The sequence below is a fragment of the Hypoxylon trugodes genome, assembly GCF_022578975.1.
Source record: "Hypoxylon trugodes strain CBS 135444 unplaced genomic scaffold F4822scaffold_10, whole genome shotgun sequence".
Classification (NCBI taxonomy): Eukaryota; Fungi; Ascomycota; class Sordariomycetes; order Xylariales; family Hypoxylaceae; genus Hypoxylon; species Hypoxylon trugodes.
In genome coordinates, this window is record NW_026250025.1 from 1,874,197 (window position 1) to 1,896,402 (window position 22,206).

Genomic DNA, 22,206 nt, shown 5'->3' on the forward strand with positions numbered 1-22,206 from the left:
TCAGTATTGGAAGTACTCGTCAAGTAGGACGAGTTTTGGTTTGCATTATTTACGATCTGAACGATCTGATGGTATTTGCATATGAATGGGTGGCTTCGACATTCGATGATATACCCCACGATACAATCATGTATGGAGTTGACCATTTTATTTGTTGACTCCAGGGCTTATGATCCCTACCACTATCTTGGAATGATGCTACAAGATATGTGCGATGATAGAGATGGATGAATACGTACCTAGGTACATAGTGATGTACCGCGGCGGCTGGGATTTGGAACTCATAGCTAGCATAGGTTAGGTATCTTGCAGCTAACTAACGTGTATATGTTCGAAGGGTCAACCTGTTTACTTGATCCTTGCCTCTATTGAATGCGACCGCGAGCAAATACGGACTTATTTTGACATGGATTACAGGGTTGATCGCTAAGGTACGTGATTTCGGGCTTTAGAGCAGTAATAGAAATAACTAACAGTTTCCCCAGGTATTGATCATTGCATTCACGGGTTGGGTTTTCTCTTTAAAACCCGACTAGGAAATTCATAAAAAGCTGCCCTGTTTCAAATGCAACTTACTGACTTGGATATAGAGAATTACCTACCTACTTATCTGTTTTTATGACTAGAATACGTAAAACGAGACAATACCAAGTCAATCAAGACTTATCCCCGCCTGGGTATATGGAAGTGGCCTCGGACGTCGCATAAACATCGCCAAAGTTTCCGGAAGGTCGTCGTGCCGCCTAGGGTGAATAATGGGGGCGCATCCCACTCTTGCTCCAACCATGCAACAGGACATCTGAGGTCGTACTTGATAAGATATGAACTCATTATCAGGAACCTTGAAAGTTATCTTTGGAGCGATGCAACCCCAAGGGCTTCAAGGTCCTTTGCTTTGGGTGAAATAAGTGATCTGTTTGTTAATTTGACCACGAGTATAAGACGACCTCTTCGCGACAATATCGAGGGGTGTCTTATTCGGAGTGTTGAAAACTACCAAATATTACGTATCGAATCAAAACTATGACGGGTTCAATCAAAGCCATGTCGGATCCTGAAAAGGGCGCCGACCGACCAGGTCTCACCTCCATAGCCTCAGAAGATTCCAGCGAAACCCATCCCGACGCCGAAGAAGGCGACATATTCATGATCGCCGATCCAACGAATCGACTCGAAAAACTAGCAAATAGATTCGACAAAATATTCGGAGTCGAAGCCCGAGGTATTCAACATGTCCCAGAATCCATGCGTACCGGAAAACCCACTGTCCGTGATTACGTTCGGATGTGGTCTATATGGTTCTCCGCCAATTGTACCGCAGTTCAGTTTACCGCTGGAATTCTAGGGCCTGTTACTTATGGTCTAGGTTTTACGGATGCTATGTTGTGAGTCTTCCGTTACTTATGGGGGGTCAATTGGCTGATATTTGCTAGATTATGCACCTTCGGAACGATCTTTGGTTCTGTATGTAGCGCCTATACATCTACGTTCGGTGCATTATCCGGCAATCGAACGTTGGTGGTGGCTCGTTTTACAATGGGGTATTGGCCCGCTAAATTAGCAGCGCTATTCAACATCGTGATCAATCTGGGTTATGGTCTGATCGACTGTATCGTTAGTGGACAGCTTCTATCAGCCGTTAGCGGAGGAACAATGTCTCCTATCGTCGGTATTGTTGTCACTGCCCTAATAACATTGGGCGTGAGCATCTTCGGTACTAAAGTACTCCACTTCTATCAGGGGTAAGTAAACATATCCCTAAAGAGACCCCTAATTCTTAACTGACAGACGTGTTAGGTATGCCTGGATACCTCAAGTAGCTGTACTTTTCATCCTAATTGGATGCGCAAGCCCTAAATTTGATACCGTTACACCAAGTCAGGGAACCGGTGCTACAGTAGCTGGTGATCGAATAAGTTACTTCTTCCTAACCGCCTCGGTTCCTCTCGGATGGGCTTCTATGTCGGCGGACTATTATGTCTATTTCCCAAAATCATCCAACAGGTTTATAATAGCCTTAATGACATTTCTAGGACTCACCCTTGGAAAGCTTATGATAGAATTCTTGGGAATTGGTCTGGCTTGCGGACTTGATAACAATGCCAGCTGGGCTGCAGCATTCGATGTTTCTATGGGCGCTCTTCTCGCAGAAGCTTTCTTGCCCCTTGGATCCTTTGGAAACTTCTGTTGTGTCATCCTTGCCCTTGGTATTTGTGCGAACATAGCTCCTTCAACCTACTCAACAGGCCTTTCATTCCAGCTTCTTGCCCGAAAAGCTGAGAAAATCCCTCGATTATTCTGGTGCACCTTCGCGGTGATTATCTATACGGTCTGTGCTATTGCGGGGTACAAATATCTGTTACCAATTTTTAGCAATTTTCTGACTATTATTGGATATTGGATCGCTATATATGTGGTCATCACACTGCAGGAACATATCATATTCCGTCGCAAGAGTGGCTGGAAATGGGATCAGTGGGATAATAAGAAGTATCTTCCACTAGGAATCGCTGCCTTTTCTGCATTCTGCATTGGTTGGGTTGGTGTGGTTCTCGGTATGGATCAGACCTATTTTGTAGGTCCTATCGCGAAGCTCGTTGGCGAAAATGGCGCTGATGTAGGTTTTAATCCCTCTCGATCATTGTTTTGCTCGGTTTCCATGCTATCTTCATATTCTGTGCTCAAGATCAATGCTGATATTTTTATAGTTGGGTATACCATGCGGGGCATTTTTCACGGCCGTGACATTTCCCCTTTTTCGATACCTGGAATTGAGATATATCAAGCGTTAATTGAAATAAGAATTTAAATGAAGCATTCTAACCCAAGCTATAACCCATTGAATTCCGGGTGGTCCTAACGGCTTAACTACATTACACAACATCAAATAGACACTCAAATCTATAAGGGTGAATCACATGCCTAACTAACATCAAGAAACAAGAGTGGGTTCCCCGTCCTAGGAGAATTTCAAAGATCTCCAACTACGCATGAGCCTATACCCATTGTGGTGTAAATACGGCAGGGTTACAACACGTGGGGCATGACGATATACCAGGTCACGGAGCTTCATTTTCGTACTCAATTGGATCTATTATGCGTTATTTATATCGCCCTCAATTGCTACCGGTTAACTCGAGTATTCAGGGTCGCGATGCTTCTCCACCCCATCGATCTGCAACATAGAGCGAATAATTCCGGTGCGGAGAGTTATTATCGCTCTTGGAGCCCAATACATGTGATAGGATATCGCGCTTCTTGGGTTACAGCATTGGACACACCATCGTAAAAATGCGATTTTATAGGTTGATAAGGCTTATAGCATTCTGCTATGTCTCCGACACCGTAGTTGGGTTCGTTATCAGGTTCTGATGGCTGTTATAAGTCTTTAGAGACGGCAAGGACCTTGGTAGTTTCACCTGGGTAACCCAAACTACTGGTATCTATTTTGCTCATCTCTTACGCCACCATGCAATAACATTGATTGCATCGCGCTATCTCAGGGGCTGAGGAGCCCATTTCGAAGATGATGGACTCGGTCCGCGAACGGGTAGATAGCGCTAGGAAAAGAATTAAGAGTTGGAATCGCAATTCGTGTTTGGTGTTACCCAAACAGCTTACCTCTTTCGCCCCAGAGGAGACATGGACAAACATAGACCTAGATGTTACGCCTGCAGAACGTCGCACTTGGACTACTGTATCTATAATCGGATACTGGATATCTGATATTGTAAGTCTCTAAGTTAGCATAAGATAAATCGGGAAAATGCTTATTCTAAGAATTTAGTTATCGGCACAAAGTTGGCAGATCGGAGCATCCGTCCTAGCAATCGGATTAACATGGCGAGAAGCAATATGGTGTGTCCCCGTCGGTTCCACCGTAATGGCCCTCTTCATCGCCCTCAACGGCGCCCCGGGAGCCTACCTTCGCGTTCCGTTCGCAGTTTGGATCCGATCAGCCTTCGGTTTCCACTTCGCCAAGTTCCCCGTAGTATGTCGAATGATCACCGCGCTCTTCTGGCATGCAATTCAGACCTATACAGGTAGTACAGCCTTTGCTGTAATGATTTCGGCGATTTGGCCTGGATATTTGAAGATTCCGAATATTCTCCCTAAAAGCGCGGGGATCACTAGTCGGGGACTTTTGAGTCACCTCCTGTTTTGGATGATTCAATTGCCCTTTTTGACTATTCACCCTCATAAATTGAAGTGGTTTTTCATTCTCAAGGCGTTTCTCACTATCACTGCCGCGGTCGGCACGGTTATCGCGATGTGCGTGATAGCTGGAGGTTCAGGCGATATATGGAACCAAAAACCCACCGTAACCGGTTGGAATCGTTCGTGGTTAATTATCGGAACACTAACAGCGCAGACGGGTAGTTGGTCAACGGTCGGCACGAATATTTCGGATTTCACCCGCTATGTCAAGAAACCCCGGGATACATTCTACCAAGCCGTGTTCTTCCCCATAATCTGCTCTTTTATCTCGACCCTCGGTATTCTCGGCGCTTCAGCAACCAAAGTCATTTTTGGGGAATACATCTGGGATCCTCTGGTACTAGCCAGTAAATGGACATCTCCTGGAGCTCGCGCGGCTGCGTTCTACTGCGGCCTAGCATGGATGGTCGCGCAAATCGGCGTTAACGTATCCGCAAACGTCATATCAGCCAGCAACGACATGGCCAGTCTATTCCCCAAATACATAAACATCCGCCGAGGCGCAATCGTGTGCACCGTACTAGGCGGCTGGGTTATGATCCCCTGGAAAATCGTAACGAGTGCTACCGGCTTACTCAATTTCATGTCAGGTCTTGGTGTATTCCTGGCTCCTATCATCGCTATCTCCATTGCAGATTACTGGATCGTGAAACAGAGACGCGTTGAGGTATCCGCTCTTTATGTACCTAATGGACGGTATCGTTACACTGCTGGATGTAACTGGAGGGCTGCTATCGCTATGCTTGTCAGTGTTGGGCCGACGATGCCAAGTCTAGTGAGGAGTGTTAATCCGGCGGTGGATATTGGGGGTATTTCTTATATTGCGGATTTGGTTTGGTATTATGGATTCTTGGGTGCGTTTTTGACTTATACGATTCTGAGTAAGGTCTGGCCAGCTAAGGAGAGCCTCTTATCACAATCTGAACTGGAGATAATTGAGGACGCGAGAGTCGCTGAAGAAGTCAAGGAAGAGTCAGATGAAGTTGATGAAGCGAATGAAGAAGAATAGGAAACAGTCCATTCTGTCGCGGGTTATTGTTGCCGCGCATATTTGAGGTGGACATTACTAGATCGCGATAATATTCAGCCCCATCACATTATCACGAGTATGAAGAATTAGTTTGGGATTTTATGTATACGAAAATGCGCCTCGGGCAAAAATAGTACACGTTCAGGGGCAATAGTCTAGCCATAAGCCTCATGAACAGCTAGCATTTTCGCTCCGAACGAGTGTATCCACCAAAACTTGGCATCTTGGAAACTATTGACACCGTACTCTACCCTAGTCTCTAAGCGAGATTTCGGCAAAATAGGTACTTACTTAGAAGATAACTTAGGATATTTGTTGATCACGAGTTTTTCAGCCGTAAACTATCGTGAATTTCCTTTCGCTACTAAGGATTGAGCCTCGTAGAGTAATAAATAGGGGGTGGCATGATAATTGATTGGTTCCCCACTGTATTATAGGTGCAGTATAGTGTAGCATAAGCCCGTTATAGCTCTATTATAGGGTATTCGGCAGACTGCGAGAAGCCCGACTCTCCACAGCTCACCACCCTCCTCGTCTCCCTGTCTCCTCCCCCAATCTCGGATGAATGACATCATCCCATTACCATAGATCTATTTCCCTAACCATCAGTCCGTTCAGCCGGTCATTATAAGGCACGGTAAAGTCCACAAAAACAACCCCAAATCTACCTTGGATAGATAATCCCCCAACCATGCAGGGACTTGCATCTAGACTGCGGGGAAGAGTGTCGGCTCGATCTTATTAACCAGGCACATGGTTTCGGCAAGTGTTATAAACACCCTCCCGATTCGGTATTCGGGGATACTTGGAACCAGCCGGCTAGCATGGGTAGGTAGTTAACTAAACGGGTCTGACGAAGGGGGAGAACCAACAATGAAGCTAGATCATCTGGCCGGGAAACGAACCACCGTGGTGATTCCCTCCATCTCACCCCGCGTCTTCGTTTTCGTAGCACCGTAATATTTCATTTTTTTCTCTTCTTAGATTCTTGTGTATACACCAAAGTCCGGAGTTACTTGTCAATAATCATGTCGCGTCCGTTTCAAAAGGTAGGTAAAAGTCCAGACTCATCTTCCGTCTATAGAATTTTATAAACTTCTCCCCTTTTTCTTTTTAGAGGTAATGGTCTAGAACTTGACTAACACGGACGCGGCGTCAATTAGGTAATCATTGTGGGAGCCGGTCCTTCGGGTCTACTCCTTGCACTTCTTCTATCCAAACATGGGATCCCCGTAGAGATCCTAGAGGCGTCGCATGAATTGGACAAACAACCCCGGGCCGCTATCTATGGATCTCCCGCGATCCCGGACCTGAAGCGGGCCGGTGTCATCGATCAGATCCGAAAGGTCGGAATGAGTCCGACGTCCATGTGCTGGCGACGGTTCAAGGATCACAGTTGGATTACTGGTATGGATGCGAAGGTCTTGGAGAATTATAATGGCGAAGACCTACGAATGGCATGTTTGGTCCTGGATAAGCTCGACCAACTTATGCTCGATGAGTTTCTCTCCAAGTACGATGGCAAAATTAGCTGGAAGCATAAAGTCGTCGGTACAGGCCAGGATGAGAAGCAGGCTTGGGTAGATGTCGAGACTCCGGAGGGAAAGAAGCAGATCTTTGGCGACTATGTTATCGGATGCGATGGTGCGGGTAGCGCTGTTAGGAAATCTCTATTTGGCGATGAATACCCTGGGTTTACTTGGGAGAGGCAAATTGTGGCGACCAACGTAAGATCCGGGATCTCAACCAGAAAATACGTTGGATAAAAGGTTGCTAATCAGATATTGTAGATATACTACGACTTTCAAAAGTTCGGTTTCAAAGATTCCAACTTCATCCTACATCCCGATCACTTCTTCGTAAGTTACGGCGATTACAGGGGCGGGAGAGAAATTGTTGAGAAACTGACCGAAATGAAAATTACTTAGATGGCGGCCAGGCTCACAGAAGACGGACTCTACCGAGTAACGTACGGTGAATCGCCCGGACTAACTTGGGATCAAATGCGAGACCGACAACCATGGAAATTCGAATTGATGCTACCAGGTCACCCGAAGCCAGGCGACTACAAATTAATCAACATGTCGCCATATAAGATGCACCAACGATGCGCGCCATCATTCCGCGAAGGTCGCATCCTTCTAGCCGCCGATGCCGCACATTTGTGCAACCCGTGGGGTGGTATGGGTATCACAGGCGGATTCGTCGACGTCGGTGGCTTGTACGACTGCTTGGCAGGTATCTGGGATGGTAAGGCGGATGAGTCCATCCTAGATTTATACAGTCAGAAACGGATTGAGAAGTGGAAGACGGTCATCGACCCCATCTCTCAGAGCAATTTCCGTCGTGTTTCCGACAGCGATCCGGATACTCTCCTCGAACGTGACCCCGTTATGCAAGCTTGCAAGGAAGCTGAGGAAAATCCGGAAATGCAAAAGAATATGTACTTGAACTTCTTTGATATGCGATACGACTTCACGCAGCATTATAAGACGGCTTGAAGGGGAGAAGGCGGGATGTCTGGGAGATATCGATCTGGTCGAAATGTACCTATTTGTGTGATGAGTTGTGTCAAGATCTATCTGCATGTGCTTATTAGTAGTAGAAGAAATCTAGATAAATTCTATAGCATTGCTATTAAATCTAGTGTTTTGTCTTAATTAGTCACCGCATTGACGGGAATATGTGCAAGGGAGAGTGATACTTACCAACTGAAAAGGCGACCAAAATCGACGAAAGTCAAAGGGCGCGACCGAAACAAAATGCCATAAAATAAAGAAAACAAATATCAATCAGTTAGATATTTCAATAAGCCCATCAAATAAAATATAGGGTATCATATTTATCCCAAAGTAATCATACAAAACCTGGTGTCACAGGGCTTATAACCCAAACCCACCCGATTCCCATCCCAACCATCATTTTTAAAATCCACAGCCCCTAACCGATATTTCCCTTTACAAGCTTGCTTTACCTCGCGATTCGAAGGGTAAAGTGATGACTAGAAGTCCCGCCGCAATGAACAATGCGCCACTCGTGTAGACCGGCGCAGCAGTTTGGAGATTCGCAAACATAGCGATAATAGGAGCCATAATACCAAAAATTCGGTTCGATGTTGCCGTCAACGCGTTCCCGGTACCCCGATCTTTAGTCGGGAATAACTCAGGGGTAAACGCGTATAACACGGCATACATGATATTGCTCGTAAAGTTATAAGCACAATTCCACCCCAGTAAACTCGATGAATTGGTTGCAGTTGTCGAACAATAAAGGAAGACGCCCGTTAGGATAGTGCTTAAGCTTAAGGCTCCTTTACGTCCGAAATTGCGCAGTTCGACAAGAACACCACCAGCAAGTGCGCCAGGTACACCGAGTACAGCAATAATGAGCGAGTTGCGATATGTGAGGTATGTTGACCCATCTCCGAAGCTAGCGCCGCGACTACTCTGAATGTACGGCAAGAAAGCGTTATAGAGAGGATAGCTCAATACGGGGTTAGTAGACGACGACGACAAAAAGGATGGGGGGGGGCTTATTTTCGCTTACCCAAGTCCAATGAAAGCCCAAACCAACATCAACGCTCCTGTGCTGTACCCTAGTTTCTTCGTGGCGAAGAGAGATCGGATATGATCGAAATTGAGTTTTTCCAACTTCCTCTTGACGGCATCACCTGCAGTGGCTCTACTTACATAGCCCTCCGGCTCGCAAGCTTTCAAATCTTCAATGCTCAATGCCGAGTCCTTCTTATTCCGTCGCGCAACTTCGTGGACCACGCGCACTGCTTCCTCGTCTAACCCCTTACCCATGAGATACTTGGGAGACTCGTAAATAGTGAAGCAGAAGAAACGAAGGATGAACATAATGAGTGTCAATCCACCCATTGTGATCATGAAATACCGCCATCCCATGTTCTTGGCCCTAGTACAATCTGTATCGGTTTGCTGGCAAGTCCTGTACCCAAGTAATGGCCATGCGATTAAATTGGCTACAACTTGAGCAATAGCCCAGTCAATTGAAAGGATCGTCAATAGGTATTGATGGGATCCAGGAAGAAACTCGAGGAAAATGGCAGAGTCGACTGGAAGATTACCGCCAACACCAAATGACCAAAACGCCGCGAAAATCCCAATGGCAGCGAAGTTGGGCGAGGACGCAGCGATCATACCCCATACAGCGGTCAGACCTAGAGTCAAGTTGAAAGCCCATTTCCGACCGAAGATATCGCATCCAAAACCCCAGAACATAGCTCCAACCAATAATCCGATATTCTGAGCTAGAGTAAGAAGTGGACCGCGCGATGGGTGGAATTCGTTAAGGATAGGTGTGAAAATGAGCGACGTGACGATCGGCCAGAGGTTATCGGATGCCCAACCGAAACCAACGACGGCGAAGAGCTGCCATTGGTACCATCCCATACCAATATCTTGAATCTGTAAATGGACCTATTAACAAGTACTCTTGAGGTAATGCGACGGCAATTGATTCTTACAGCTCTGTTCAACACTCTTGCCTTCGCTTCGTATACTGGATCAATTGTACCCTTTGGAATTGTGCTAACATCTTCGACTCCGATAGCGATATCTTCACCTGGCTGTTCCTCATTCTTTTTTCCCCTGTCGGGTGAACTCTCCGCCATGATTGGCTTGTTTGACGATATGTTGATCGCCCAACCACCTAGCTAAATAAATAACGAATGACAGTACTTAACAATGACAAGAAGAATGATGACCACCAAATTAGTTTATAAAAGAAGCAGAAAGTAGAAAAAGGGGAAGAGATATGAATTGTCGAAACCAAGCTATCGAAGGTATAATACTAATTATATTAACATCGTCCATCCGTAGCTTCAAACTAGCTGGCTAGAAAGAATAGAAGAAAGCTTGTTGCTGTTATTTTAAAAATAAAAATAATAGAAAGGAACTCCGGGGAAAGCTTCAGCTGCGATCAAACAAAGTAAGCCTCCAATGACGTGCTCAGAACCCTGACCAATCCTTGCTCTTACGGTAACTTGGGGTAGGTAAATCCTTCTTTGTTCTTGAGGGTTTTACAGTGAGAAATATGTGCTATGGTGTCACCAATTACTGCTACCGGTGCTAATGAGGTAGGTATTACAGGCTTGTATATTTCGAACCATATTACTCACTTAGGGGACATGGCGCCAGCGGGTACAGGCAGATCGACAACGCATTTCGGCCAGCCCGCATCGCCAAGATTACGGACGGGATCTAAACCGATGATCACCGGGGTGGGGATAATAATACCTACAATAAAAGTTCACCGGTTTCGAATGTGGTATTCGGTAGTGTGCTCGAATAAAATAATCATATACTACCTAGATTTCAAGATGGAGGATGGTACGATGTTTTAAACAGGTATGTTCTTATTATTGTAGAACATTTTCGCTTCTTCGAGTTACCTAAATGTGAACTCCCCGCTTGGAACGCCCTGTAACTGTGTCGCCGCTGAAGACATACTGTACTGTACCTCTTCCTCCAAACAAATACAGCGATCAATCACGAAAACTCAACACCGGTGAAATACCCGGTCCCATCCCATCCCATCCCATCCCATCCGCTCCCTTACTTAACTCCCTCTATCACCAATGCAAACACTCAATCACGCAATCCCCTCTAATCGCCACGTCCAACCTCCATCGTCCACCCTTCCATGTCCATCCGTCCCATCGGCATCAACGCCCTTCCATCATTATCCAAAACCGGATCATTAAACCGTACCTTCGCCCCACCATCCCTAATCCCAAGCCGACGCACCAGCGCCACGACTTGGATGATTATAGCTTTATACGCGAAATCCTTGGCCGACGGACACCTATGGCGTCCCGCGCCGAACGGCATGTAGGCCGACGGGGGCTTTTCCGGGCCGAACCGGGACGGGCGGAAGGACAGTACGTCGGCGCCCCAGATTGAGGTGTACCGGTGCGCTTCTTGGATGTTCGCGGATACTTGCGTTGGTTGTTGGTTGGGTTGCTGGGGTGGGATGGCACGGTTGATGCGTTGTGTTGGAGGGTACAGGCGTAGGCCCTCCTGTGTGATGTTAGTAAGTGTTCTTGCGCGAAAATAGGGGCAATTATGGCTCATTGGAAGAGAGGGTAAGTGGATGGGGATTTGACTTACCTTTGCAAAGTTAATCGCCATTATCCCGGCGTCGTTTAGAGAGTTGGAAGTCAGGCACTCCGGCACGTTCTCGATAACCTCGCGGAACTGTTGCTCCGTCTCCTGGTCTACTTCCCGAAACCCAGCCGCGAGGAATGTGTGCAAAACGACTCGCCACATAGTCTCATACGCGGGCATTATGATATTGATTGGGTTCTCCTCCGCAGTGCAGGGGTACTTATCCGGTAACAAGCGTCTCAAAGCATCTTGAAGGCGCTCCTTATTCTCGCGTAAGTCTGGAATTGGTTCCCTCTTTGATTCCACCCATATATAGTTAATCTCCTCAGAGACTTGAATAGCGTCGTCGAGATTAACGTTAGCGGGCATCACGCCAAAGAGCGGATACAACATGGTTATGAAAGCAAAAGGCCGAGCCATTTTAGCTAAAGGTAGAGGACGTTGGGGATATTCGAAATGCGTCAGGACTTGGTTCAATGCTTCATCTGCAACCGTGGAGAACGTGAACCATCTTGGTGGCCTCATTTCGTGGATTACGCTTATAGATTCGCCGAGGAAATGTCTGTGGACTGCTTCATCCATGGTTGTGAACGAGCTATGAATGTCAAATGTTGTCACTAATCGCTGGTTAGGGATAGCTCGGGCTCTGAGCCGATCTGCTAAATCCGTTCCGCCGAGGATTCTGAAATCTGCGATTTTCTCGAACATTTGCACATTATCAAAATCGTCCCAGGCACGGTTACGCGCCCAAACGCGAATGAAGTAAGTCGAAACTGCTCCCGTGAGCAATGGAATAATGAAAATGGCAATAGAACGATAGTTGATTGTATTCATTTTGAGATGATAGACTTCAAATGTTTGTCTGCTTGGGAACAGAATGACATTGTGCTCTACGGGTTCTCTTTATATACTAAGGGAACATTGCTGGGAATACAATAATTTTTGATTCTAGGTAGATGTTCGAATCTCGATCATAGCCTTCGAGGTATCTACTGAGCGTACTTGCTTCTTCTAAGTGTTGCTATGGGGGTACGCGTATTGAGTTTGAACAAAGCAAACGGCGATGGAAACAATTACCAAGACACCAACATCTTGATCTCCGGGATACTCGAATCGGCTTTAGGGTTCTATTGGATAGGTACATCGCTAGGATTGATTTGGAATCTCCTGGCTATCTACTCGTTGCGCCTCTCATGTTCTCTCTTACTAGGTATTTACTCAAATTGGGCTACAAACGGAGCTCGGCCGACTGTAATATCATGGCTTTAGGGGGTCCAAACACCTAATTAACCGGCCTAAGGTGCATCAACAAACGGAGAGATTGGTACTCGGCTGGGGTACACTCGACGCTTCGGTGAGTATCCCCCTCAATATAACACGGGGGCGGGACGGCGCGTCTCCCCGCCCCGAAAGTGAGGCGAGTAAGGAGAATATGTGGGTTAGATTTGAAAATGATCTGTAATTCTACCTAGCTTAACCCCCCGAAGCATCTATCAAACGGCAAGATTAAGTATGGCAAGACGCTATTATTGAGCGATCTTTTAGGGCTAATGTTACTTTATTACGCCCTCCCATTACTTTCGCCGCCTTGTCTTTATATCCGCGGTTAGGGTGAAGCGGCTGAAGGACGTGACCTGTCGCCTACGCGTCAAGCACTTGACTCCTCCAAATCTGCCCTAGCCCGTCACCGATCACATTACCAAAAGGAGATCGCGAGTACTTAGGTACTAAGTATATTCTCAGTTCGTAGCTCTCTATCCAGCGGGAAGAGACCTCGGCTTTCCTAATGCGACTCTATGGTATCTAGCCGTCTCATCTCAGACTCCCCTCTCCAACGTAGGCTCGTCGCAAAATCTCGCTGGCTACTAATGGAACGGGACAACAAAACAAAATTATGAAAAAAATGAATATTTCAATCCTAACAGCCAGAAACGCCCCTAATATGCTTGCATGCTGTGCAGAATCCCCCTCCTTCCAAGCGCGACTACCAAGGTGAATATATTTTACCCCTATACTCATTCCAATCCCTAAACGCCGACCTTGCCAAGTGCCCTAATCAATGCCATCCGTTGTGATTTCTCGTCGTCCTATTATAATGATCTGGAATCAATATCTTCATCTCGCTGGCGTCTGTGTCCTCCTGCGTAATTGTCTAAGACGGAAAACCGCCGTCCTCATATCAAAATTTTTAGTTTTCGGATCCCAAAATGCATGAACATCGATAGTGGCTATAGCACGCGGCGAAGTGACTTCCACGAGTCCGGATACAATAATAACGCCGCGCGGAGGTAGGTGCCTAATCGGCCGCCAGGTTTGCGAGAAGGTTTGCTCGAAAGCCTGCCGAGGCCCACTGGTGTGCTCTCGTGCGTATTCGATACCGTATATATTATTTACACTCTTCGGTTTAGTAGATTCGGCGCCGGGAACGACGGGGATCGGACTCATGCTTGAACTGGGAGAAGCTGTGGAGCCGGGGGCTGGTGACGATTTGGCGGATCCGGTATCGACGGGGGATGTCGAGTTCGTTGAACTATCGGTTGCTTGCGTTTTTGCAGATGATAAGGAGTCACGTGTTTTGGGATCGGATTCGGCCTCTTGTTTCCTTATCCTCTCTTGGAATTTCTCCATAGTCTTTTGTATCGTGGGGTCTGGGGTAGGATTCGATCCGTATCCGAAGAGTTTTACAAAATTCGAGAGATTCTGTTTCACCAACGCCGCAGAAAAACTCCATAATGATAGGGTAAGTGTTGAAGGCCAAAGAGCACGTTCAATCACAGAAGCAACCGCACCCTCGATATGTTCTTCTACGATAGAGATACGGTGGTCGTCTATTTCTATCCTATTTGAATTGTTAGTTTTCAAAGATTTATCGGATGGCCGGTAGCAAGAAATCATACCCTTTCCGAACGTAGTGTGGTGGTGGCCTGTGAGGATATTGTATATCAAGCCAATATCTTCCTAATGTCATATCCTTACCACATCCAGAAACAAGCACAGAATTCGAAGCTGCAGTTTTTCGTACAAGTTCCGCTAGGCCTCCTAATAGTATGTTAGTTGAAATGTTCTTCTTCCGTTCTCAGCGTCCTGATTCGCATACTTTGAATACTTCTTAAAAGCTCTGGATCCTTGTTGACTTTAATGAATGTCTGCCACTCTGGGTCCGTTCCCTTGTAAGGATCGGAAGGAACTAGTTTCGTAGTAAAAGGGATAGGAATAAATATAGGTTCCATCAAGTCTTCGTCCATCTCTTTTCGCTCCTTTTCCGTTAAACGTTTCTCTTGTTCGCCTGCCCACGCATCTAAAGTGTCGATAATGGAATATTTATAAACTTGATAACAGAAGTAGTAGACACAACCGGCGATTACGACATTCCTATGCAATTTGGTACGAGTTAGTATTGATAGTAATGATAGCATCAATAGCATCAAGTGGATAGTAGTGGATTGCTTTTTACCTTGGCTTGAACCATCTTCGCTGGAATTTAACCCTTTGTACGTGAATAAGTTGACTAGAAGGTCTTCTGGAACCCTGAAATCGAGTTACGAGCGACAAGGTATTCGGTATCGGTCGCGGTCGGAAGAGTCGCAACATGATGGGCGAGGTAGTTGAGGCGCGCCTAAAGGTGGCGGCCGAAAAAGGGAGACGTAACAAGCTTGTTCGATGATGGATTTATTCGTAAATATAGAATATTATTTCCTTGGAAGTATTTGTCGTATATGTCGTATTGATAGACTCATAGTAAGTCGTCGTTTAGGATATTATTTTTATTTGGAGGGGAAGTTTTCTACCGGCGGTTAGAAATAAATTGAATTAGACAAGGCGAAATCTCAGCCTTTACAGTGGTAGTAGTGGTAGTAGCGGTAGTAGAGAGCCATGTCCCTTCTAGAATTCGAGACCCTTGTACCGATTAACTTTAACCCCCACTATTAACTAATGCACTGTCACACGCTACAGTGTTTTACTGTGGACTGGAATAATCATCTTATCAGATGCCAAGGTTTAAACCATTGTTTCGTATCACGTGTCTGTACGACGCGGAATGAAACAAGCTGTATCACCCGACCTTGATACTTCCCATACTTCCCGAAGTTAATCCGTTCTTAGTCCCTGAAAGTAACTGCCTGCAATTCTAATTAGATACATTTACAGCGTCACATAAGCTAAACATCACCATCCCCAATACAACCAAATACAGCTTCGAGAGTCATCAATCTCGACAACATGAAGTTTCATAGCTTCTTACTACCTGCCCTAGCTGGCATTACCACTGCTAGCGCCGAAGAACAACTACAAAATGCAGAAGCTTATATCATCAACCAATCCAAAACACGCCTCCCAACACCTCCTTCGATACCAAGAGAGCTTGCTCAAGCTATCCTTCTTCAACGCCTTAGCACATTAGACCAACCATCGACTTTAGGTCAACTACCCGAGTCACTTTCCCAAGATGTAGCGATATCATACGTCAATCAATTTGGAAAGGCGCCTCTACCATTATTTGAGCAGACGGATGTAAACCAACCTGCCCAGTTGGTTATTGCTTTCTCCGGCGTCACAACCAAGAACCAAAAGGATCTCACAGCTGCTATATCCGATGTCCCCCTCGCTTTCACAGCTCCTGGATTGAGCCGATTATCTGTACAAAAGAAGACGCTAGGATCAAACTGTGGATTCGAGCAATCCATCAACCCAAACAATGAAAAGTGCTGGAAGGGAAAGACGCAGTACCTCGAGTATGATGCGAAGGTACATCTCCAATTCCCCTACCAATTCGTATGTATGAATGATAATATGCTAACATCTATCAGAACACCAAAGCCATCGCGCAACTAAAACAACACCTCTCAACCCTCAACGCCCTCTCCCTCGATACCAAAATGGAAACTACAATCCTCTTCCTCGCCGACCCATCCTCCCAATCCGAAGAACTCCGCCGTCGCGAGATCGAAGAGGACGAACTTGTTATGGCCAAGGATACATCTATCAATCCCATCGACCTACCGACCGCAGACTCAACATTTAATTCCGCTCCGAACCCCGATAAGCCATTCCACGCGTTCGCCTCATCAAGCAGTCCCCGCCCAGTAATCCCCGCGTGCTTCACATCGCATAACGCGTGCATAAGCGCGACCGATAGTTGCTCAGGCCACGGACAATGCGTCGATCGATGGGAGAAGGTCGAAGGCCAACATGATTCGTGTTTCTTCTGCTATTGCATGGCAACCAACGAGACCGATGCTAAGGGACGCACCGGTGTGTACCATTGGGGTGGAAATGCATGCCACAAACAAGACGTCAGTACCCCTTTCTGGTTATTCGCTGGTGTGAGTATTGCGCTTGTAGCTACGATTGCGTTTTCGATTGGTCTGTTGTTTAGTGTGGGCGAGGAGAAGTTACCTGGTGTGATTGGAGCTGGTGTTTCGAGGTCGAAGTAAACAACTTGAAAATTAGCGGAGCGAAGCAAGATTATTCCAATTCCGAAAGGAATGGAATTCACTACAGAAGTGCGCTAGGAGTGTAGGAAGAAATGCTACGCCGTCACGTTATGTGTAGGTGATAGGTAATGCGGATGCAGATGTATCATACGTGTACTGATACCGGGGAAACGAACGAAACAATACATTGGGCGCTGGTTAGCATATCATCATCATCTCTATATCACCCTTTTTCATAAGAGGGAGAGTGTAACACGGTATTTTCATTATGTAGAAGGTTCAAGACATTATCAATAAGATTCATTAAATTGACTTGAAGTATCTTCATAATATGAAGACTTTAGTATTGGGTATCATAGCCTTCATCTAAATTTATATCTCCATCTCTGATTGTTGCCGTTGTCGCACCGGCGTCGTTCCTAAGCTCTCGAGTCCTCTTTGCCCGGGTGTACCAGCGTTGGATCTGACTTGCTCTAAAAGCGATTTTGCTGCTGCGAAATTGTCTGTCGTAGTATTCGTATCACCACTTTCATTCCCACTCGCACCCCCATTCGCCACCGTCTCCCCAGCTCCAGTAGCAGTGCCACCAGTCATCAACGCACGATACCTCTCCCCCGCCTCATTCAACAACCTCTGAACCTCCGGCTCCCTCTTCAAAATCCCCTCCCTCTCCCTCCTTACATCCTCAATCCTCATCCTCAATTCACTAATCTGCTCTTCCTTCCCCCTCATCCTCGCCTTAAACTCCTCCACTAAAACACTTAAATCCGGCAACGGCGTAATCTTCGGAATAGCCATATGATACCCATTCCCTCCCGCACCCAATCTCCTTTTCTGCTGTTCCCGCTCCTCAGCTAATCCATCCATACCAGCACGCGTCTGCGCAGCCTCATACGCAGCGCGTCTCTCGGCTTCGGAGTCATCGGATGAAGCCTCGTTATCCGAGCCCTCGGCCGCGGTTATTAGAGACGCCATTTCCGCCCGTCGTTTGCGGCGGGCTTCGCGCTCGGCTTTCTTGCCTAGGGAGAGTGGGTCGTCGTTGACGAATTCGTCGAAGCCTTCGCCTAGGTCTTCATCTTCGGGTACTAGACGCGTGGGCGCCTTTTTGGGTAAGTGCTGGGGGCGTTGGGATAAGACTGTTAGGTAAGAGTCCCCGTGGTTGCGGCGGTCGTTGTCGGAGTCGGAGAGGGAGATGAAGTCGGATGTTTCGCCTTCTTTGGCTAATCGCGCCCGCCGCTCTTTTTTCTCCCGGATTTGGGTCTCGGTTAGGATGGTTGTGGGGTTCGGAGGGGGCGCTGATGTTGTGGGTGTGGTTTCGACGACGAGGGCGCCTTCGAGTTCGGAGGGGTCGAGACTCATTTCATCGTCGGATGTTGGATGGAGTTTGGCGAGGTTTTGGGGTGTGTTGGGGGTTGAGAGTTGAAGCTCGGATAGGTATTCTTTGCTATACCGTGGACGATCCTCGTCGGTGTCGGCGGAGCGCATAGGTAGTCGGTTCAGAGGTAGGTTTTTGGCGATTGCTCGTTTGTAGGCGCTATTCTCGGCTGCTGCGTGTGCGAGTGTGTTGCCTCGTTTAGGTGTTGATACTTCCTCCCCTAATATCATGGAATCTTCATCTTCAGGAGCATCTTCTGTAGGACCGCCGAATGAGAGTCGGGACTTAGAAGCTCGTTTCTTGGCCTTGGTAGAAGCTGTCCTTCCTCCCAGTGGTGGACGAATCCGTAAAGGAGCACCTCCGTCCTCATCATCGTCTGCTTCATCTTTGTTATTTGTAGATGCGGATTGTTGATTTGAGGGTGTGTCGTCTTCGATTCTATTGATGTTTATACTTTTCCGCAGGGACGACTGTTTAAATGGTTTGCGATTTGTCTTAAATGATGGTTGTATTGCTGGACCTTGTTCTTCTGGTGGATTTAAGGCTTCAGTTGAAATTGTATCATCGTCATCGTCCTGTACTGTAATTTTGCGCGCTTTCCGTTTAGCGCCAAATGCACTCATTTTGTACGTTTCTTCTAAAACTCAATGCGAATGATAATATCGTACTCGAATCGCACGGGGTATTAAAAGTTGTAAATAATTGAAGCTGTTAAGTGGAAGTTTATGTTGAATGGTGTACCTTTGTATTGATGGTCGGCGCTAGAAATTCTTTATCGATAAGAGCTATCGGCGCTATCTTGTCCACTATACCGCGAAGCTTGGAACCCATCAACAACCTTCCCTCCTACAAATCCCATCTACGGCCTGTCCACCACAAATCATATCAAGATGGCGCCCGCACAACCAGAATTGAAGAAGGTATTTCTTCAATATAAATTCAATTTGCGACGGCAGACATGCTAACATTGTTATATAGTACCTCGACAAGCGACTATTTGTTCAATTAAACGGAAGTCGAAAGGTTCTAGGCATTCTTCGCGGTTACGATGTAAGCGATAGACAATCTTCACACCGACCCTATACGTTCTCCAGCACGTATGAACTAACTTTCTGACCAGGTTTTCTTAAATATCGTTCTAGATGATGCCGTAGAGGAGAAGGATGGAGGTGAAAAGGTCAAGCTTGGCATGGTTGTACGTATTCGACGAATAACCAATATTTCGAGATCGATTCGGGCTAACAAATGGGAATCAGGTCATCCGAGGAAACTCTGTGGTCATGCTAGAAGCACTCGAGAGAATAGGTGGAGATCGCGACAAATGAATGCGCAATACCACGGAATACACGAACATACAAGCGAAATTTCAGTCGATACCCGCGTGAGACCTAAGCAGAAATGTGATTATTTGTATTGGGAACTCAGAATTTATGAACGGCGTTCTCAAGGTGGCAAAAACTCTGCCAGGGGTATCTCTTGCGAAAAGAACCAGTTTTGGCAGTTATATCTGCCTAAAGAGATGACCTGCTTCTAAAGAAGCGCAGGCTCTTGTCACAATGGATTAATTTTCACAATATGGGCGTTGTTTCTTGGTACTTCGTATATGTGACTACTAACAGAGGTTACTATTAATACACTACGAACCGATCAAGAGTCATCTGGAAAGGCTTTCCGCTCTCAAATTCTGGATACTGCTGGAAAAGTTCCCCATGCATCAGCCCTTGTACGTAGCACTCTCCAACCATGGCAAAGTGGTCGCCCCGCCGGCGTAAAATGAACGGAACGTCTGCGCCAGCAATCAACACAACCTTGTCTCCGGGTTCCATGTCGTCCGGGCCGAATCCAATGAATCCGCCGGAGGTTTTGAAGGCAAGGCGATGCGTCATTGTTCGTGATATCGATCTCTTGAGTTTGAATCTAAAGCCGAGATCTCTTCTCAATCCCGAGTAATCAGGCACCTCAGGATCGCTTCCAGGCTCACAATCAGAACCCTTGTCAGCCTCGCCATCGGTGGCACTCTTAGTCTCGTCAGTAACACGGGGATGTTTTTGACGCGTTCTATGCAATCCATAACCCATTGTAAGGATAGTGCTGATGAATTCGCTAGATACCGGAAGATGTTCGGTGTCGTCTTGATCTAAGGATATATGATCCCCGACAATGACTCGCGCTAAAGCCTCGCTACAGTGTTTGTTGTCTGTGTTCGTATTTCCAATAATTTATCATTCCTATTTGTGAATCGCAAGGTTGTGTGTTGGAATCTGTTCCGCCAATCAAACGCCAGTCCAAATAAGCGTAACGGTTAGGCGAAGTTGAATCTGGACCACCCACGTATACGTTGACCTTGTCTTCCCACTCTGCCGGGTTGAGAATTTTTGGATTGTAAAAGTCCGGCACACAAGTCGGGGCGAAAAAATTAAAGATCGAACCATAATCAATTTCACTGAGAGCTAGCCGCGGCAAGTAGTGTGTTTTTAATGTCTCCATTAGCTCGGCAACTTCGCTCACTAGTATGCCGTATATAACGAGGCTTTGATTGAGGCCAATAAGCTCATATCTTGCTACTAAACCGAGAGATGCCTTGTATCTCCTACAACGCTCATAGTGTCCTCGGACTAGCGTTTCGCAGCGTTGGTGTATATCAGGATATACAAGCCAGGTTGGCCAGTTTGGAATGCATTTTAGACCCGCAGCTCGCGATAAAATCTGGAATCCTGCTTCGCCTCCCGTAAAATACTTAAAGACGTCTATGAAGACATCTATCTCTCCCCTTTCGTAGTCGACCGGGAGACTCCGGCGCGCCTCATTATCGGCTAGTCCCAATAGACCCCATACCCTATCACGTCTATCGGTAGCCCTTTGGCCGCGCGCGAGAAAGATATGCTGTTTCAAGTCTCCCATGCCACACTTTGGGCATTTACCAAGTTGATATGCTTTCCGAGTCTCCTCGGCGACCTCCGTGCTGTATTGATGGTAAATATCGTGTAGGTCTTTGAGATTTTCCTCTAGGCCTAAGAGCTCTTCGGGGACTTCAAACGACGGCGATAGAATAGGTTTCATCAATAAAGCCTTAAGGTTATGGCACGATCTCATAAGATAGTCCCAGTCTATAAGCGCGTTGCCGCGCATCACCAATGGGTCCCTTGAAGGCAATGAAACTTCTTGCAACGTCCATGTTCGCTGAAACCATTTACTCTGCATGGTTTTAGAAAGACCGTTGATGAATGGACCCATTGGCATAGATATATTCTTAATCAGCAGTCGTAGATTAGTTAAGTGGAAGTCATCTGCCGACTCTTCAGTATTCTCTTCTAGTTCATCAATCTTTTTCAACCCTTCTGTCCATTTATCACGATTCTTCATTATTGCGATCACCAAGCCATACGATAACGCGGGAGGCTTTGGAGTATATATCCCCCATCAAAGGGACTTGCAGGTTTTTTTCAGGTATAGACTTTTGATTGATACAGATACTGTCGATCCATATATCGGTAGGCGACGCTGTGCAGAAGTTGGACCTAATCTTCTGAAGGATTGTATGGATGTTATCTGGAACCCTAACATAAACAGCGTTTATGTTGATTGTCTTGGGGGTGATACCCTCTGACTCCCAAGCATAGGGGATCGCTTTGAAATCGGGAATCTCTTCTTCTAGAGATCCTACGTATAGCTCGGTGCTGATTTCATCGTCAGGTCCGCCCTGGAGTATTCGAAGGAATCGAGTTTGTTTTCCCGGGCCGTTGAGTTGCAGCTTGTCGTACAAGGAATCCATGGTTCGTAGCCAACCCACAAGATACGTAATATCACTACGTTGGAATTGTATTCATAATCGAAATTGATGTTATGGGCGCAGTAATCGAGAGCCTGGTCTCTATTTTGAAGAGGCCATCGGCCTCTTAATACACCTTAGATACCTACCCAAGTACCTAGGTACCTAGGTAGAGCAGTTTTCCAAATTATGGAGGCATAACCTACCTACGGCATGCCACCTAACATTTCCTTGCCTCACCGAATCTG

At 46.4% G+C, this 22,206-nt stretch overlaps 10 protein-coding genes across 10 annotated transcripts; 5 read left to right on the forward strand and 5 right to left on the reverse strand.

The window, feature by feature from the left end:
• Window positions 1-1,146: 1,146 nt before the first annotated feature.
• Window positions 1,147-2,792, forward strand: F4822DRAFT_438822 (putative vitamin B6 transporter; the record flags this gene model as incomplete). Its single annotated transcript, XM_051462566.1, has 4 exons — window positions 1,147-1,385; window positions 1,434-1,742; window positions 1,798-2,617; window positions 2,709-2,792. The coding sequence occupies 4 exons, from the start codon at window positions 1,147-1,149 to the stop codon at window positions 2,790-2,792; spliced, it is 1,452 nt and encodes a 483-aa protein (XP_051310038.1).
• Window positions 2,793-3,159: 367 nt separating this feature from the next.
• F4822DRAFT_65046 (putative uracil permease) lies at window positions 3,160-5,558 on the forward strand. Its single transcript, XM_051463809.1, has 2 exons — window positions 3,160-3,730; window positions 3,788-5,558. Exons 1-2 carry the CDS (start codon window positions 3,527-3,529, stop codon window positions 5,225-5,227), a joined length of 1,644 nt encoding a protein of 547 aa, XP_051310039.1. The 5' UTR covers window positions 3,160-3,526; the 3' UTR covers window positions 5,228-5,558.
• A 66-nt stretch (window positions 5,559-5,624) lies between these two features.
• On the forward strand, window positions 5,625-7,908 carry F4822DRAFT_419207 (FAD/NAD(P)-binding domain-containing protein). The gene is made up of 4 exons (XM_051459590.1): window positions 5,625-6,297; window positions 6,412-6,975; window positions 7,039-7,107; window positions 7,177-7,908. Exons 1-4 carry the CDS (start codon window positions 6,277-6,279, stop codon window positions 7,747-7,749), a joined length of 1,227 nt encoding a protein of 408 aa, XP_051310040.1. The 5' UTR covers window positions 5,625-6,276; the 3' UTR covers window positions 7,750-7,908.
• Window positions 7,909-8,021: 113 nt separating this feature from the next.
• On the reverse strand, window positions 8,022-10,098 carry F4822DRAFT_65151 (MFS general substrate transporter). The gene is made up of 3 exons (XM_051463812.1): window positions 9,738-10,098; window positions 8,795-9,678; window positions 8,022-8,731 (listed from the first exon to the last, which is right to left on the reverse strand). The coding sequence occupies exons 1-3, from the start codon at window positions 9,882-9,884 to the stop codon at window positions 8,206-8,208; spliced, it is 1,557 nt and encodes a 518-aa protein (XP_051310041.1). The 5' UTR covers window positions 9,885-10,098; the 3' UTR covers window positions 8,022-8,205.
• Window positions 10,099-10,747: 649 nt separating this feature from the next.
• F4822DRAFT_65149 (cytochrome P450) lies at window positions 10,748-12,307 on the reverse strand. Its single transcript, XM_051463811.1, has 2 exons — window positions 11,383-12,307; window positions 10,748-11,292 (listed from the first exon to the last, which is right to left on the reverse strand). Exons 1-2 carry the CDS (start codon window positions 12,211-12,213, stop codon window positions 10,879-10,881), a joined length of 1,245 nt encoding a protein of 414 aa, XP_051310042.1. The 5' UTR covers window positions 12,214-12,307; the 3' UTR covers window positions 10,748-10,878.
• A 764-nt stretch (window positions 12,308-13,071) lies between these two features.
• F4822DRAFT_65147 (uncharacterized protein) lies at window positions 13,072-15,324 on the reverse strand. The gene is made up of 4 exons (XM_051463810.1): window positions 14,834-15,324; window positions 14,477-14,751; window positions 14,277-14,418; window positions 13,072-14,218 (listed from the first exon to the last, which is right to left on the reverse strand). The coding sequence occupies exons 1-4, from the start codon at window positions 14,968-14,970 to the stop codon at window positions 13,495-13,497; spliced, it is 1,278 nt and encodes a 425-aa protein (XP_051310043.1). The 5' UTR covers window positions 14,971-15,324; the 3' UTR covers window positions 13,072-13,494.
• A 214-nt stretch (window positions 15,325-15,538) lies between these two features.
• F4822DRAFT_419217 (uncharacterized protein) lies at window positions 15,539-17,126 on the forward strand. The gene is made up of 2 exons (XM_051459591.1): window positions 15,539-16,125; window positions 16,188-17,126. The coding sequence occupies exons 1-2, from the start codon at window positions 15,601-15,603 to the stop codon at window positions 16,812-16,814; spliced, it is 1,152 nt and encodes a 383-aa protein (XP_051310044.1). The 5' UTR covers window positions 15,539-15,600; the 3' UTR covers window positions 16,815-17,126.
• Window positions 17,068-18,898, reverse strand: F4822DRAFT_419218 (nineteen complex-related protein 2-domain-containing protein). The gene has a single exon (XM_051459592.1). It carries the CDS (start codon window positions 18,810-18,812, stop codon window positions 17,187-17,189), a length of 1,626 nt encoding a protein of 541 aa, XP_051310045.1. The 5' UTR covers window positions 18,813-18,898; the 3' UTR covers window positions 17,068-17,186.
• A 181-nt stretch (window positions 18,899-19,079) lies between these two features.
• F4822DRAFT_434210 (LSM domain-containing protein) lies at window positions 19,080-19,514 on the forward strand (the record flags this gene model as incomplete). Its single annotated transcript, XM_051461968.1, has 4 exons — window positions 19,080-19,109; window positions 19,168-19,239; window positions 19,310-19,384; window positions 19,446-19,514. 4 exons carry the CDS (start codon window positions 19,080-19,082, stop codon window positions 19,512-19,514), a joined length of 246 nt encoding a protein of 81 aa, XP_051310046.1.
• A 152-nt stretch (window positions 19,515-19,666) lies between these two features.
• F4822DRAFT_440383 (heterokaryon incompatibility protein-domain-containing protein) lies at window positions 19,667-21,961 on the reverse strand (the record flags this gene model as incomplete). The annotated part of the gene is made up of 3 exons (XM_051462745.1): window positions 19,667-20,386; window positions 20,469-21,497; window positions 21,565-21,961. The coding sequence occupies 3 exons, from the start codon at window positions 21,959-21,961 to the stop codon at window positions 19,818-19,820; spliced, it is 1,995 nt and encodes a 664-aa protein (XP_051310047.1). The 3' UTR covers window positions 19,667-19,817.
• Between the last annotated feature and the right edge of the window lie 245 nt (window positions 21,962-22,206).

Excerpts from the sequence above, each read along its gene's own strand:
- F4822DRAFT_65046 (XM_051463809.1), top strand. The coding sequence starts at position 3,527 with ATGATGGACTCGGTCCGCGAACGGGTAGATAGCGCTAGGAAAAGAATT. Across the intron at positions 3,731-3,787 it reads GATACTGGATATCTGATATT|TTATCGGCACAAAGTTGGCA; the intron begins GTAAGTCTCTAA and ends CTAAGAATTTAG.
- F4822DRAFT_419207 (XM_051459590.1), top strand. The coding sequence starts at position 6,277 with ATGTCGCGTCCGTTTCAAAAG. Across the intron at positions 6,976-7,038 it reads GGCAAATTGTGGCGACCAAC|ATATACTACGACTTTCAAAA; the intron begins GTAAGATCCGGG and ends CAGATATTGTAG. Across the intron at positions 7,108-7,176 it reads TACATCCCGATCACTTCTTC|ATGGCGGCCAGGCTCACAGA; the intron begins GTAAGTTACGGC and ends AAAATTACTTAG.
- F4822DRAFT_65151 (XM_051463812.1), bottom strand. The coding sequence starts at position 9,884 with ATGGCGGAGAGTTCACCCGACAGGGGAAAAAAGAATGAGGAACAGCCA. Across the intron at positions 9,679-9,737 it reads CAAGAGTGTTGAACAGAGCT|ATTCAAGATATTGGTATGGG; the intron begins GTAAGAATCAAT and ends GTCCATTTACAG. Across the intron at positions 8,732-8,794 it reads TGGGCTTTCATTGGACTTGG|CTATCCTCTCTATAACGCTT; the intron begins GTAAGCGAAAAT and ends CCCCGTATTGAG.
- F4822DRAFT_65149 (XM_051463811.1), bottom strand. The coding sequence starts at position 12,213 with ATGAATACAATCAACTATCGTTCTATTGCCATTTTCATTATTCCATTG. Across the intron at positions 11,293-11,382 it reads TGGCGATTAACTTTGCAAAG|GAGGGCCTACGCCTGTACCC; the intron begins GTAAGTCAAATC and ends AACATCACACAG.
- F4822DRAFT_65147 (XM_051463810.1), bottom strand. The coding sequence starts at position 14,970 with ATGTTGCGACTCTTCCGACCGCGACCGATACCGAATACCTTGTCGCTC. Across the intron at positions 14,752-14,833 it reads CGAAGATGGTTCAAGCCAAG|GAATGTCGTAATCGCCGGTT; the intron begins GTAAAAAGCAAT and ends CAAATTGCATAG. Across the intron at positions 14,419-14,476 it reads GCTTTTAAGAAGTATTCAAA|GAGGCCTAGCGGAACTTGTA; the intron begins GTATGCGAATCA and ends ACATACTATTAG.
- F4822DRAFT_419217 (XM_051459591.1), top strand. The coding sequence starts at position 15,601 with ATGAAGTTTCATAGCTTCTTACTACCTGCCCTAGCTGGCATTACCACT. Across the intron at positions 16,126-16,187 it reads ACCTCGAGTATGATGCGAAG|AACACCAAAGCCATCGCGCA; the intron begins GTACATCTCCAA and ends AACATCTATCAG.
- F4822DRAFT_419218 (XM_051459592.1), bottom strand. The coding sequence starts at position 18,812 with ATGAGTGCATTTGGCGCTAAACGGAAAGCGCGCAAAATTACAGTACAG.